The sequence below is a fragment of the Scleropages formosus genome, chromosome 5 (genome assembly GCF_900964775.1).
Source record: "Scleropages formosus chromosome 5, fSclFor1.1, whole genome shotgun sequence".
NCBI classification, from domain to species: Eukaryota; Metazoa; Chordata; class Actinopteri; order Osteoglossiformes; family Osteoglossidae; genus Scleropages; species Scleropages formosus.
In genome coordinates this window covers 5,683,357-5,698,121 of record NC_041810.1, presented here as the reverse complement: position 1 = coordinate 5,698,121, position 14,765 = coordinate 5,683,357, and the positions used below count along the sequence as shown (strand labels likewise).

The following is a 14,765-nucleotide window of genomic DNA, read 5'->3' as shown; positions in this document are numbered from 1 at the left end:
TCAAAAGTAATCACGTCCAATGGAGTTAAACACCTAGTTTTTACACAGCACAGTAAGCAGAGCAAGGTGAATTAAATTCACCCCATAAAAACAGATCTAATGTCTGCAATTTGTATTTAATTGCTTGATATCTGCAATGAACGAGTAACAAAGAGCAGATGCGGGCAGCATCGTAAAATCTTTTCTGCAACATTTAAATACTGTTACTAATAGTAATAGCGGGATTGCTGTAAAACACTATCTGAATCCATATTAGTATTTATCGCTCGCAATGTTTTATTCCAAGGATATTGTTTAACGGCCCGGGAGCTCTTTGGTATAGCAGCAAGCTGAATGTGCAGTAACGCGGCGAATGAAAAATTATGCCAAATTTGACCTTTGCGCTCTTAATAAACTTTAATCAATTGGAATTCACGCGTACATTACGCTGCCGTGTAAACACCTGATTACCGAGTTGCGCAGGCTCATTTATTTGAGCTTTCCCAAAATTGATCTTCAGACATAAAAAGCTGCAATGTGTGCAACTCTGTGCAATCCCTGCATCCGGTGTGTTTTCTCTTTCCCTAGACGGTGTCAAATAAGTTTCTTACAATACGCCTCCTATCCTCTACCTGGCCTTGAACAGGAGACAGGTAGACAGGACACATGAGGAACTGAGGAAATTCTTCCTTCTGGTGTTTTGTTTTATTTTATTTATTTATTTATTGTGCCCATACAAATTCGGGCATGCAATGAACCCGAATGGCACTGCCGGAATTCAGAGACCACTAATCTTTGGGGAAAAGACGCAGCATCCATTCGTCTGATTTGTTAGCCTCCTGCTAGGACAGCAGGTCGTCTCGCCTGGCGTGTAACTGTCGTTAATGAAGTGCTAAGAGGGGGGGAAAAAAAAAAAAAAGAGCCCACAGAGCCTGGAGCGCCAGCATCCCAGAACTCTTGTAGGACCAGACAAGTAGGTGTGGCCAAGCAGAAACTCTCCAACATAGTCAACAATAATAAAAAAAAGAAAGAAATAAATAAAAATTGAGTTATAACTACATACCGCTTGCGTGCAACCTTTCCAGGCTTGAATCCTGCTGAAACGGAGAGAGAGGAAACAGAATAACATTAAACATCGGAAACTGACACCAGCACAAATAGCAATGTGTATACGATTTAAAAAATGTGTATTTTTCGCTTTGGAGAGAAGCATCTGCTAAATGAATAAATGTAAATATAAATATATACTGTATGCATATATGTTTTTTTTTTTAAATTTTTTTTAGCACCTCCCAAAGAACATATAGCGTAAGATACTTTATTGTCACTGCAGGGGGTGTGGTGGCACAGTGGGTTTCACTGAGTCCTACTCTCTGGTGGGTTGGAGGTTCAAGTCCCACTTGGGGTGCTTTGTGACAGAGTGGGTGTCCTATCCTGGGTGTGTCCCCTCCAGCCTTGCACCCTCTGTTGCTGGGTTAGACTCTGGCTCACCCTGACCTTGCTTGGGACAAGTGACTTTAGACTGTGTGTGTGTGTGTGTGTGTGTGTGTGTGTGTTGTCATTGTATGTAATACAGTGTGGCAGCCCTAAGGACACTTAAACAAATAAGAATTAGATTAAACTCTGTATATCAGATTCTTTATTTATCTGAAAACATGCTAAATATGTGTTGCTAACCCAAATTCCCTGTGACACTCAGGCACCACAAAACAAGCTGATTTACTGGGAATACGCAGGCAAAACCGGACCTTCCACAGAGAGCAGTTTCACCCTTCATTTTAATATTTCATCTGCAGCTGTTGAGCATAATGAAATAAACACCTACTGTACACAAGTAGAGCGCAGTACCTGAACAATGAACACGTCGCTGTAATAAAAAGAAACATAAATGGTAGCTGTTGTGTGTGGGACCCCCTCTGACCGCGATTCCGAGCACAAGCGGTCCAAAAGGCCAGCTGTTCTCGGCTCTGTCTCCAGTGCGTTTGAATGATCTCCCTCTCTCACTCAGAACTGCTGAACCTCCCTCTACGTTCAAGAAAAGTCTCAAAACACCACTTTTCCAGACTCACTTTTACCTGCTTCTCCTGTCTACTCCATCCTTTAGCCTAAAACAGACTCCATCATCTAGTCTATTACTATTACCTCACAATTACCTTTGTAGTTCCTATCAACATGCAGTAACCCATGTAATGTTATTGTTCATTTCATCTGTTCTAAATTTAGTATCCTCTACCAATTCTATATACAGTTACCCATGTAATGTATAGTACTGTGCAAAAGTTTGAGGTACCTGGATGGGGGAAAAAAGCTGTAATAAATTTTCTACAAAGCTTAGTAACCATCCGCCGTCATCAACCACTTGTCCCGAGCGGGGTCGTGGCGGGTTTGGCCGGGTCCCACTCTTTGGTGGGTCTGGGATTCAAGTCCCGCTTGGGGTGCCTTGTGATGGACTGGCGTCCTGTCCTGGGTGTGACCCTCCCTCTCTAGCCTTGAGCCCTGTGTTGCCAGGTTAGGCTCTGGTTTGCCCCAACCCTGCTTGGGATAAACGGTTTCAGACTGTGTGTGTGTGTGTGTGTACCTTCTTTCTTTAATGACATACAAAACCCTTACTATAATATTGTATCTTCTTGCAGAAGGAATGCTTGGAAATCTAAAATGTGCTCTTTCCCATTGACACTAATGCAGAGGACATTAAATAACCACACACACACACACACACATCTTCAGAACCGCTTGTCCCTTACGGGGTCACGGGGAACCGGAGCCTACCCGGCAACACAGGGCGTAAGGCCGGAGAGGGAAGGGGACACACCCAGGACGGGACGCCAGTCCGTCACAAGGCACCCCAAGCGGGACTCGAACCCCAGACCCACCGGAGAGTAGGACTGCGGTCCAACCCACTGCGCCACCGCACCCCCTCAGCCATTAAATAACCATCTAAAACAAATACTTCTGTGAAACATCTAAGTGCCTGAGACTTGCACGGTACTGTATACGGCTTCAAAATGGTGACGTAAGACAATCTGACTGTAGTTCGATTGAGTGGCTGCATCTATATTCAATTTATTTTTATAGAGCACTCTTCTCACGCAGTGAAACAGAGCGCTTGAACACAGCCATAGATCTATATCTCTATATCTATATACTGTGTCTATATATCTCTCTATATGTCTATATATCTGTCTCTCTATATCTCTCCATCTATTGATGTAATGCACTTTTGTTTACTCTGAGTTGTACGTTGCTTTGGAGAAAAGTGTCTTCTGAACGAGCAAATGTAAAAAAAAAAAAAAAAAAAGTGTCTCTTGAATGAATAAATGTAAATACAGTGGAACCTCGGCTTTTGCGGGTTTAATTTTCGCGGATTTGATTATTGACGAGTTGGCCATCAATAATTAAATGGGAATTTTTGGGGACTTTTGCAGGCTACTGTGGAAAATCGCAGACGATGCATGTAGTTGAGAAAACGTAAAGAGTACTAAAAAAAAAAAGTTTTCTAAGCCATAAATGCATAACAAAAATAGATTCATAATACATATAATCATTTACTACCATAAATATATACACGAATATATTATAAAACGTTAAAGTGACTAAAAAGTTTGTGTGTGAAAAAAAACTGCGGACTACGCACTGCTTGGGGGCGACCAACACATAAAACATACTGTTGCAGTACAGCGTATTGTTTTACTTTGTTTTGTGTCTTAATTATGGTCAACAGTATTAAGAGTTAAGGTTTCGGGGGGCCTAGAAAAATTCATGGTTTTTCCACTTTCGCCGGGGTCCTGCACCCTGCACCCCCGCGAATGTGGAGGGCCGAGCGTAGTAGATGGTACCATAGTGGTTAGAGCCACTATCCTGTCCTACGAAACGCCCGGGTTCAAATCCCACCTTTTTTCGTCACAGCCTTGAGCGAAGTGCTTACCCTAAAAATTGCTCCGGTGAAAAATGACCCAACCGTGTCAATGAGTTTATCGCTGCCAGTTGTTTTCAACCAAACGTCAGCCAAATAAAGAAATTCAACCCAAGGCGTGCAATTGTGGAGAAGGGACGTGTCTTAGTCGACACGAACGACCTACAGCAGCACAGGGGGGAATAAACGCGCCGCAGTACCACGGGTTGGCGAGAGATGTGCCGCGCTGCACCGGACGATAATTGTGGCGGCCTCCCCGGAGCGCCGCCCGCAGTCACGCAGCAGTAGAGCGGCCGCTCGCCCGTCTGCCCACCCCTCTGAGCAAAGAGGAGCTGTCAGACATCCTCCAGCTCTGCCTTATCTGCGCATCCCAGCAACCGGCTCTGCCGAACTCTGCCTTTCAACCTGCCTCTCCTGGTGGGTGACCTGTCTTCCCTGGGCTCGTGCGCTTTGTGGTCGTCGTCGTCCTCGAGCGCTCGGTTCCCCCTGCAGCCATTTCCCGACAATGTACACCAGCAGCCATGACCACAGGGAAAAACTGGCCTTGGATCTGAAATATTTTCCACTTAACAATGGCAAATCCCCAGATTTATGACAAAATTTTACCCCCTCCCCAAAAAAAAAAAAAAAAAATATATATATATATATATATATATAGTAGCTATTGTACGTACGTGTATCTATATATATAAAACAGCTGGGCCGTAAGTCAAAGCACTATATTCCGAATGAGACTTCCCCCTAGGAAATAATGTAATGCTGCACTCTGATTTATCCCCAGCTTCAAACCGAGTGCTGACTGATTACTTTTTGTCAACTATTTATCATGCTCAGGTAATGTTAAAAAATTTACTTGTCTCCTGAGCCATTTTCTCATCTTGAACAGTGACAGACTGTATTGTGTAAAAGCCAAATGTAAAATATATGCTGTGAAAAGGAGAAAAAGGTAATAATATGGTCTTGCAGACTGTTTGGCATCTGAGTGCAATTTTGCCTTTATGCCGATATGAATTTAAGCAACGCATTTTCTATGAACAAAATGCATTTCAGTCGATTAATACCTAATCGGTACCCATCACGGTGTTAGTGTAACAATTAAAATCACACTGTTTAACATACTGCAGTATATTTCTGAAAAAAAATGTGCTAATGGTAGACATTTCTGACTGTCATATTTATTAGACTGTCTTTTTTTAATGTAGTAATTTTAAGAACACTATTAGGGGGTAGCTGAAGTCAGCCACCCTTAATCTTTCGACTTGTGCCGCTATCCAGCGCTCAGATCGACAGTAATGCAGCGAGAGATTGAAAAATGTCCCCGGCACATTATCTGCACGACGGAGGTCAGCAAAGAGGATTCTGCAGGAAACATGTTTGTGGAATTGGTCATTACTCAGTGGATCTCATTTCACGCTATTATGTCTGGTCGACAATGTTATCTGGAGTTCGCTGCCCATGATGGCGAAGGGGGGAAAAGCGCAGCTCTGAATCACTGCTATGACACGTGAAAACAAAAAAGTGAAAAAGTAAGGTGCCTCTCCCATTTGTGGCAAATTGAAGGTGTAATAACCCATTAAACAAGCCCACTGCTCATGTAAATTGGCGTACAAATATATTAGAATGCAGGTTTCTGTACGTCTAAAGACGTCAAGAAAGAGGAATAGCGCAGCGCTGATTTACTGCATTTCATTTGTGATCAGAGAATGAATTAGCCGTGTTGAGAACGGCCGTAAATACGCACTTTATCGTACGACGGAAAGCCGGCCTTCGAGACACTTCCCAGATGAATAACTTAGAGAGCAGCCGAGGGAGGGAATTAAATATTACTTAAATAAATAGGCAGTAACGATAGAGTAACAATTTAAAATGCCCCATGGCACGGGCGCACACTAGAGTGCATCCAGAGCTCATTTTTCTTCATCCGCTCCTCGAGGCCACGAGATTCATTCTCATTCCCGGGGACGACCGACGCTCCCAATTACGGGACGCAGGCCCGCATACTTACTGCCCTGCTACGGTTCGAAACTGTGAAGAGGTGCTAGGAGGCCTCTCAGTTCGCTCGTTCTCGTCAGGAAGGAGGCGCCGCACCGCGCGCAGATCCACGCGCCTCTGGTGTTTCCTGTTCATCCCTGTAGTCTAGAGAACCCTTTTTTAATTATTGCCTCCTTTACACTGAATCATTTCTTGCTCTAGACTTTCCCCCTGCGTGAAAGTCATCTCCCCGAAAAATTTTGTCCGTCGTCTTTCGTTTCCAGCGTACGAGTCCCAGCGACCATCATCGAATTATAGAGGACAGAAATATGGCAAAAGGGCTGCACAGCAGGTAGCGCCGGTGCCTCGAAGGCTTAGGCTGCGCGTCCGGATGCCGGTTTGGATCGGGTTCCCTCCCCGTGGAGTTTATGTGTTCTCTTCCCTGTGGGTGCTCCCATTTCCCTCCACAGCCCACGGACAAGCGTTTCAGGCGAGCCGCCAGCTCTAAAAGGCCCTTAGTGTGTGTGTGAGTGTGAAAACGAGTGTGTTTGAGGAACTGGGGTCTCATTCGGGGTGAGAGGCTCTGGACCACACTAACTCTGACTTGGAAAAGTGGTTGAAAATGCAAATCATTTGGTGATTATGGGTCCGTGTGCGTTGCGTTCATCCATTTGATTCGAAATTGAGCAACGAAATGTAAATTACGATGCCTTCATTTGTGTTTTTTATAAAATATTGAAAGCAGAAAAGTGAGGAAAACGGCTTTTTGTTCCTGAGCACATACACAAAAAAGAAAAGGACTTGTTTATTAATTTTCTCTTTTTGGTTCATCATACAAAGTGTAGAAATGAAAATCTCTCAATGCGAAATATGACGAATGCCCTAAAATGCACAATATTTCCAATCTGACAAGTAGCCTCACCTATAACTAGAACCTAGAACTTCACGGTGCTTTTAAAACATGCACTTAATTAGTAATAAGATTCTTAAGAAGAAGCACCTGGAAAATCTTGTCGATTTTCTCGGTGGACATGTCATCCTCCCTTACTGTCACTCTCTTGCTGCTTTTGAAAAGCACCTAGTGATCCATATTAACTTAAGATCAATAATTCGGAGAGAAGCCAGCATGTTCGACGAAGCCACTCATGGATTATGTGCGGTTTCAATTAGTTTATATCCGGGTTGCTCAAGAAAACAACAGAACGAAACAACTCAAAGTCAAAAAATAATACCGCAAGAAACTATAAATGAGACATATTTTAAATATTTTACGTTTTGAGCAAAAAATGGTTTTTAAACATAGTTAACTCAGTTTGTTTTTCGTTTTAAAATCAAAAAACGAATGAATGCATCATAATTCGCATTTTGTTTTTCAATTTCGAATAAAAAACGAATGCGCACAACGTACACGGACCGCTATACATTTGTCAGGTTTATTTTTTCCAAACAAACACAATCGTAGAGCATATTTCTGATCTCCTGTTCGGGGGAAATAATGCAATTCGGGAGACCGAACGGCAGAAGAGCGGAGCAGCAATATTTATGCTATAGAGATTTCTCATAAGGATGCGCTCCTGGGAAACGATGCTGTAATTAGGGGAAACACTGAACGTATTTACTGTCTTAACTGCCAAAAGTGACTTAAATATCTTGCTGCAGGAAGCCACCCGTGAGGCCGAATCTAACGCAAAAACCTTGTTTGCACCATCTGTGTTAATATTTTCAGTTCTGGACGACTTAGTCAGCGTTAGGCCTACAGCTCTGCTTGTGAAAACAGTCTGCTTTTCGGATGCCACGCTGTGGTTTTGTGGTGTTCGAGTCTGTGCGCTTGTAAATTAGTTGCTTTTCTATTGTATATTGTAAGGGAGGGGGGTGTGGTGGGTTTGACCTGTGCCCAGTGTGTAGCGGGTCTGGGGTTCGAGCCCGGCTTGGGGTGCCTTGCAATAGAGCGGCATCCCATCCGGGGAATGTTCCCGGCCCTGCGGCGCCAGGTTAGGCCCCGTCTTGCCGTGATACCGTTTGGGACAAGCGGAGGTCGACGTTGGTTGGTATGTATATTGTATACATTTTATTTTTTAAAAAATATAATTGAGCACCGACTCATAGTTCTCATACTGCTGAAGACATCATGACTTGCCTGGACAACTGGTAGCAACCCCCACCTCCGGCTGTAGCACTCTTGAACAAGGTACTCACCCTAAATTGCGCCAGTAAAATTACCCAGCTGTATAAATGAGTAAATAATTGTAACCTTAACACCGCAAGTCGCTTTGGAGAAAAGCATCAGCTAAATGAATAAATACATTATATAATGCCTGCATTTGGACTAGGGCAGAAATGCATTTCCTTTTTCAGTCTGGTCCTTGCGCAAGTATGTGTACAAGTAATTCTTTTTTTTACCAAAACCCGAGTCATTTAATGGGCTAAGGTGCTGCGCAGCAATTCATAGTGGCATCGGCTGAGCTAATGTCTCTCATTCATGGGTACGTAATGAAACAAGACTGAAATCGATACCTTGTGTCGGAATCTCACCAGAGGCTGATAGGTTTTCGCCCCATATTCATCCTTGCTTGGCCTCCCCTCGGTGCCAAGCAAGGAAAATCCGAGCAATATAACAGCAGACCACCGCCCGTGCATCTTCGCCGAGCGCTTCCTGCGAAAACAAAAACGGTAAAGGATCTGTGAACGGTTCCCTGGCAGCGAGCGGTTCGATGCTGATTTTCAGGGATAATACATCAAGCGGGCCCCTAATTAAACAAGACAATGGGCATCACGGGTCCAGCTCGAGTTTAAACTAACGTTATCGGTAAGTGCCCCGCATGCAGGTGTGGATTAAATCAGCCTGGAATCAATTATGTGAGAGCAGGGATCCTGGGAAAATAATGAAAGACAAAGAGGCATTATTTCACCATAATTGCCGCAGTAATTTAGCATTAGATATAAGGAACAGGGACAATGAAACGTACACAGGAAAAAAAAGTCATAGAATGCAGAGTTATTATGTGGTAATAACTAACTTATTACAGTTTCCTTTAAAAGTTAAAAGTTTACACTTTAACTGGGCATATTGGCATATAGTAAAGCAAATATTTATGATGCTTTTTTTTTTTTACATAAATCATCTTTACCCAGTATAAATTAGTGCTGAACGGTGGGACACACGTGGTAAAATAAAGTAAATGGTAGATAACGAATGCTAATTCGAATTAAATGTAACGTAGTGAACGATAATACACCGTTGTAGATCCACTCAAGGGATCCGACCAAGCGCACAGCGACTGTCCGTGCGGCGAGTTGATCGAGTAGTCATGTGCTCCTGTCCCATGCTTCTTGTCCAGCTCAGCCACAGGACTTTCTTCACATCCCTCGATATCGCCCAAAGTTACGGGTCACGTGTAATAAACGAGAAACATTTGGAAGTACTGAAGCAGCCCATATTCCAGCGCTTTTGAAATTCAATCACTCAACATGTGAATGACAGACTGTGACTGCTGGCGTTGGGGGGGGCGAGAGAATAGCAGAAGCAATTTCTGCCCCTCCAGGGAGAGCCATCATAGCTACACCCTCCAGCCATAAATCCGAGGAGGACGGTGTACGTAAGCCTCGGCGCTGACTTTCACATGAAGAACACCTGTGTCTTCGAGCGCCTCATGCATCATGCGGTGACAAGACGGGCCGGGTGCGCGGCGACGGGTTCACCGGGATGTTGTAGTTTTACATCCCGCTGCTCCTGAGATCACGGGGGCGGGAGGGAGGGTGGGGTGTCTCCTCCGCCAGTGTGTCTCTCTCTCTCTAAACGGCTCTGGCGCTCCTATGTCTTAGTTTACTCAAAGGAACGGCACAGCTGCAAGGTGAGCTCACTTTGTTCTGCAAGGTGCTTTTCTCAGAGTCAGACAAAGACGCCCCCTGAGAAATACTAATAATAATCACGCAAGTTCGACTATTCTTTGTGATCTCGGAGTGCACTTTACATAAAGAGACCAAAAGATTCTTTAAGTGTTATCTGTTTAAGGGTGTTTTTTTAAAATACATGCTTCTGTGTGTTAGTAGGAACTGCATCATTCTTACATTTACTCATGTAGCAGATACTTTTCTCCAAAGCGACTTCCAATGAACTCTGTGTAGTGTTATCAGCCCACACACCTCACTCGTTGTAGTGATTTACACTGCTAGATACACTACTTACACTGGGTCACTCACCCATACATCACTGGAACACACACATACTCTCTTGATGTCATTCACACACTATGGGTGAACCTGAACAGCATGTCTTTGGAGTGTGGGAGGAAACCAGAGCACCCAGAGAACATCCAAATTCCACACAAACCAAGTGGGGCTCGAACCCATGTCCGCTTCAGACCACCCAGGTGCTATGAGACAGCAGTGTTACTCGCTGTATCACCACGCCGCCCACTTTTCTGTGTTTTATTGTATATCATTTTCTATTTGCCTCATCCCTTCTCAATCACTACGTATAAATGTTCAACTTTCCTTACCCCTTGAGCTCAACACAAACAGCTCAGCCTCAAGTGGAACGAGTCCCTTTGTCCAAACTCGGTGACATTAATGTACAAAGCTCAGCAATTTATCTCATGGGGGGGGAGCATGTCTCCTCCGCTTTCTTTCTGCCAAAATAAATAAATAAAACCCCAAAGCACCTCTCATTTCCCAGAGTTATTAACCACTTTGCTGCAGCAGAGAATCAAAAAGGCATCGCGCAAAATGAGCCTTCAGCCAAGAAGCAGAACTAATCGAGGAGCTACACGTTACCACGCTGCCTCGATCCAGGGGCCCGAGCAGATTTTGCGTTTCATGTGCTGCTATACACCGTTACGAGCCCCGCCAGCGGAGAGCCGCGATGAATCAGATGGGAGTTATGAGCAACACTTCGATTTTGTTTCAACGCGTAGCCTCGCCTCGTCCGCTTCGTTGCGAGACGCAGGCCTTCGGAGGGACCGGGGCCGGCCTGCGCCACCCTGAGTGATGTCAGAACAAATCATCTTTAATGCACGTTCCTCCACGCTTCTGTCAAGAGCATCTCAGAGCCTGACAGGCAGCGTAACTGCTGCCGACACACACAGGCGATCTGTAAATAAATTGAAATAGATCTCGGGAAAATTCCGACCGCGTGCGCTCACGTGTGTGTGTGTGTGTGTGTGTGTGCGTGTGTGTGTGTGTGTGTGTGTGTGTGCGTGCGCAGGCCAATTCATATGTACCGCTTCCAATTTACCACAATGGTACGACTAGATTTGAAAGAATGTGAAACAAGGTACAGTACAGTGTAAAAATGCTACTTTTTTGTGGCTGGTGAAGTTATTCAGCTTGTTTTCCCCAGTTTTTTACATATGTCATCTCAAAGTACTGCTGCATCACTGGCCTGCACTACAAAATACCACAGGGAGAAGTCTTTACATGTATTCATTTAGAAGACACTTCTCTACAGAAACTTACAATGTTAAGGTTACAATTATTTACCCATTTATACAGCTGGGTATTTTTACTGGAGCATTTTAGGGTAAGTACCTTACTGAAAGGCACAGCTGGGGCAGGGGGGAGAAATCAAACCCCCAACCTTTCGATCCAAAGGCAGTAGTTCTAACCATCACTTTACCAGCTGTCTTTGTTCTATCAACAGGCTCATTATGACCAGTCTTCTACACTTATGTATGTATCTCAGTCATCTCCAAAGCAATTTACAGTGTTCAGGTTACAGTTATTTACCCATTTATACATAACAAAGGATATGTAACAAAGGTTACAACTTAGAATGTTATGCTACTTACAACTATTTACCCATTTATGCAGCAGGGTAATTTTTACTGCATCAGTTCAGGGTGAGTATGGTGGCACAACGAGTAGCGCCGCTGTCTCAGGGCGCCTGGGTTATGTGAGAGGATGTGGGTTTGATCCCTGCTCAGTCTGTGAGGAGTTTTGCATATTCTCTGTGTGGCTGTGTGGGTGTGCTCTGGTTTCCTCCCACAATCCAAAGACGTGTTTGTTGTTCAGGTTCCCCATAGTGTGTGAGTGACAGAGAGAGTGTTTGTGTGTGTTCCACTGATGTATGGATGAGTGACCCAGTGTAAGTAGTGTATCTAGCAGTGTAAGTCACCGCGGTGAATAAGGTGTGTGGGCTGATGACACTACATAGAGTTCATTGGAAGCTGCTTTGGAGGAAAGCATCTGCTAAATGAATAAATGTAAATGGAAGTACTTTGCTCAAGGGTATTGCAGCAGGAGGTACAACCAAGTTGGCAGCTTTAACTCTCACGCCACCTGCTGCCCAATCACACACATCTTCAGAGCCGCTTGTCCCAGACGGGGTCGCAGGGAACCGGAGCCTACCCGGCAACACAGGGCGTAAGGCCGGAGGGGGAGGGGACACACCCAGGACTGGACGCCAGTCCGTCGCAAGGCACCCCAAGCGGGACTCGAACCCCAGACCCACCGGACAGCAGGATTGTGGTCCAACCCACTGCGCCACCACACCCCCCCAAACGCTGCCCAATCATCTCCATACTATAAGCATAAGACATTCTTAAGGTTTCACTAAGGAAACTTCTCATATTCTTCCGACTCAAACCAAAAACGCCCTCCAAGCCTGCGTAGCAACACCCGCAGTTCTTCGGCAAGGACGCGCCAACTTTACATCCGAAATTGCGTCGAGATCGATAACCAGGCCTCGTGTCACACGGCCGTGTCAGATCCCGGGAAGCAATATGTCACGCACACCAGCGTGGAAGGGCAGGTGGTTGGAGGCACGCTGAAGCGGAAAATCACACGCATTTCGGGCCACATCTCGCTCCCGGCTGGATAGATATTTCGCTTTTAAAAAAAGAAAAGAAAAAAAAAGATTAAAAATGTTCGGCGTCCGGCGCAGTCACCTGATCTAAGTGTGCGACAACATGTGCGCCGCTTGTTAAAAAGATGACAGCCAGATAAGGCCAGTTTTGCCAGGCGAGGACTGATAAATGCCTCCCCCTCATTATGCCAGAAATACTGTTGAAAATGTCAGCGACGTCTGCGACAGACCCTGGCATTAGCAGATTAATAACAAGATGCCCTTGTGTGTTTTTGACATTTAAATGCATTTTCCAAACTCCGGCCAGTTCACAAGCCACTTTTATGTCTCGCTTTCGGTTTATCTTCACCGAGCGCCGAAACAGTCGTTACGTCAAACTGCGAAATTGTGGGGTTACGAGGGGCGCCGGACTGCAATCTCATTTGTGCTCCTGTTCAACGGCCCGGTTTGAAAGAAAAATATGACAAAATGCACCTTCCGACTTTTACTTATGTTCCAGCGGGTGCTTAAATGTTACTGAGGTCCCATGCAGGTTCAGCCTGGGCACATACATTAAACTCCTCAGAGCTCATCAGTAATACTTGATATTTATATATTTTATATAGCGCTTTGCATAAAGCGAAAAATCTACTCTGAGAACCCGATTATGTCAGTCATGTTAAAATTTTGACTTTCCATCGACCCTATTTGCTGAATGACACCACAAAGTAGATTTTCTAAGGGTATATATTGGAATACTCTACATATATATAGATGAGTATATCAATGAATATATAATATCAACATATCTATTGGTATATATTACTATGCATTATGCAATTTATGGTTATCATTCGCTTCTTCAGGAACCAAGGATACTGGTTCCCAGTGGGTGGCGGTACTGGGATTTATGTTTGTGTTGCTCATGCTGGGCACATTTCAACAAATTCACTGTCAGCTGCCATGAGGCTTCTCTGTATTTTCTAAACACCCCTTAATATGTGGACTTCATACTTTCTGACCGTCTTTTAGAACTTAACTTTATGTATCATTCGCTCACTTTCGACAACTGCTTGTCCAAGTCGGACCAGAGCCTATCCAGGAGGCGCTGGACACAAGGCTCAGAGTGTCCAGTATAAGAGTCTGTACGTTTCAATAGAAAGTTACAGAGCAGAGATGAATACTTTGTTCAGTACAGCTACCAATATTAACATTTGTTATGGAAATGATATGATAAAGGGTATAGCACTGTCCCACTGCATCCTAACAAGTCTATCACTGATCAAACACCACAGATTTATCTTTACATTCCTCTGTTTCCGTATTTCCTACTTCAGGTTTTCATGTATCGTCCTTTACTGGCAATAAATGAGAAGTTGAGTTTTTAATACTGTCTCAATATGCAGTTAATAAAAGTATTTAATATCCATTTGCTATAAAACAGGGGCCTTTTGTAATGGATATAAACCACACACTTAAAAATCGCTTCCCTTCATTACATAATATGTTGCACCCAACGCACTCAGCAATGGGATCATTTACAACCTGCGCCCATTAAAATGTAATGCTTGGCTAAACCATTAGATATTATTACTGTCAATGCGTCGCTGTTCTGGCCAGCGGCAGACATCTACAGAAGCCGTTGTTTCCATCCCCACCGAGCGCTCTTCTCACTACCGTTTCAGTGGTCCGGATGGTTTGTGCACAAACAATGCTCGGCTCTGACGTTAAACCTTCCCAAAGCTCGGCACGAGACAAAGCTATTCTACCCGGTACTTAAAGCACAGGTGTCAAATATCATGCTCCGTTCTAAAGAAACCATCATTATTCTATGCTCCTTATATTATTCCCTTTCGAACTGTGTGTGTATTATTTGAACCTTTGCAGGTTCATAGAGAAAAAGGATGGGTGGGGAAGCTGACGCTGTCACTTTTGAGTAGAAATTAGGCGACAGATGTTCAGTACAGATGTGCCAAAGATAAACTTTAATTCTCAAAATCAGGATATGCCCGCGACAAGTTTATAACAAGTTCGCAAAAAGGTTTTTATGTGCTATAATTTAACTTCAGTGGGGATTGGGGGGGGGGGGGTGTATACATTGGTAATTCAATCATAGAATTC

The 14,765-nt window shown here is 44.2% G+C and overlaps 1 protein-coding gene across 1 annotated transcript in view; it reads right to left on the bottom strand.

The window, feature by feature from the left end:
• The window catches only part of LOC108930778 (follistatin-related protein 5-like), a 116,566-nt gene extending 103,917 nt beyond the window's left edge, over positions 1-12,649 (bottom strand). Inside the window, exons 1-3 of the mRNA XM_018746188.2 lie at positions 12,594-12,649; positions 8,378-8,516; positions 1,043-1,076 (exon numbers count right to left, since the gene is read on the bottom strand). Of these exons, the coding sequence (XP_018601704.2) occupies positions 1,043-1,076; positions 8,378-8,516; positions 12,594-12,649 (229 nt within the window). The remainder of the gene's footprint in view (positions 1-1,042; positions 1,077-8,377; positions 8,517-12,593) is intronic.
• Between the last annotated feature and the right edge of the window lie 2,116 nt (positions 12,650-14,765).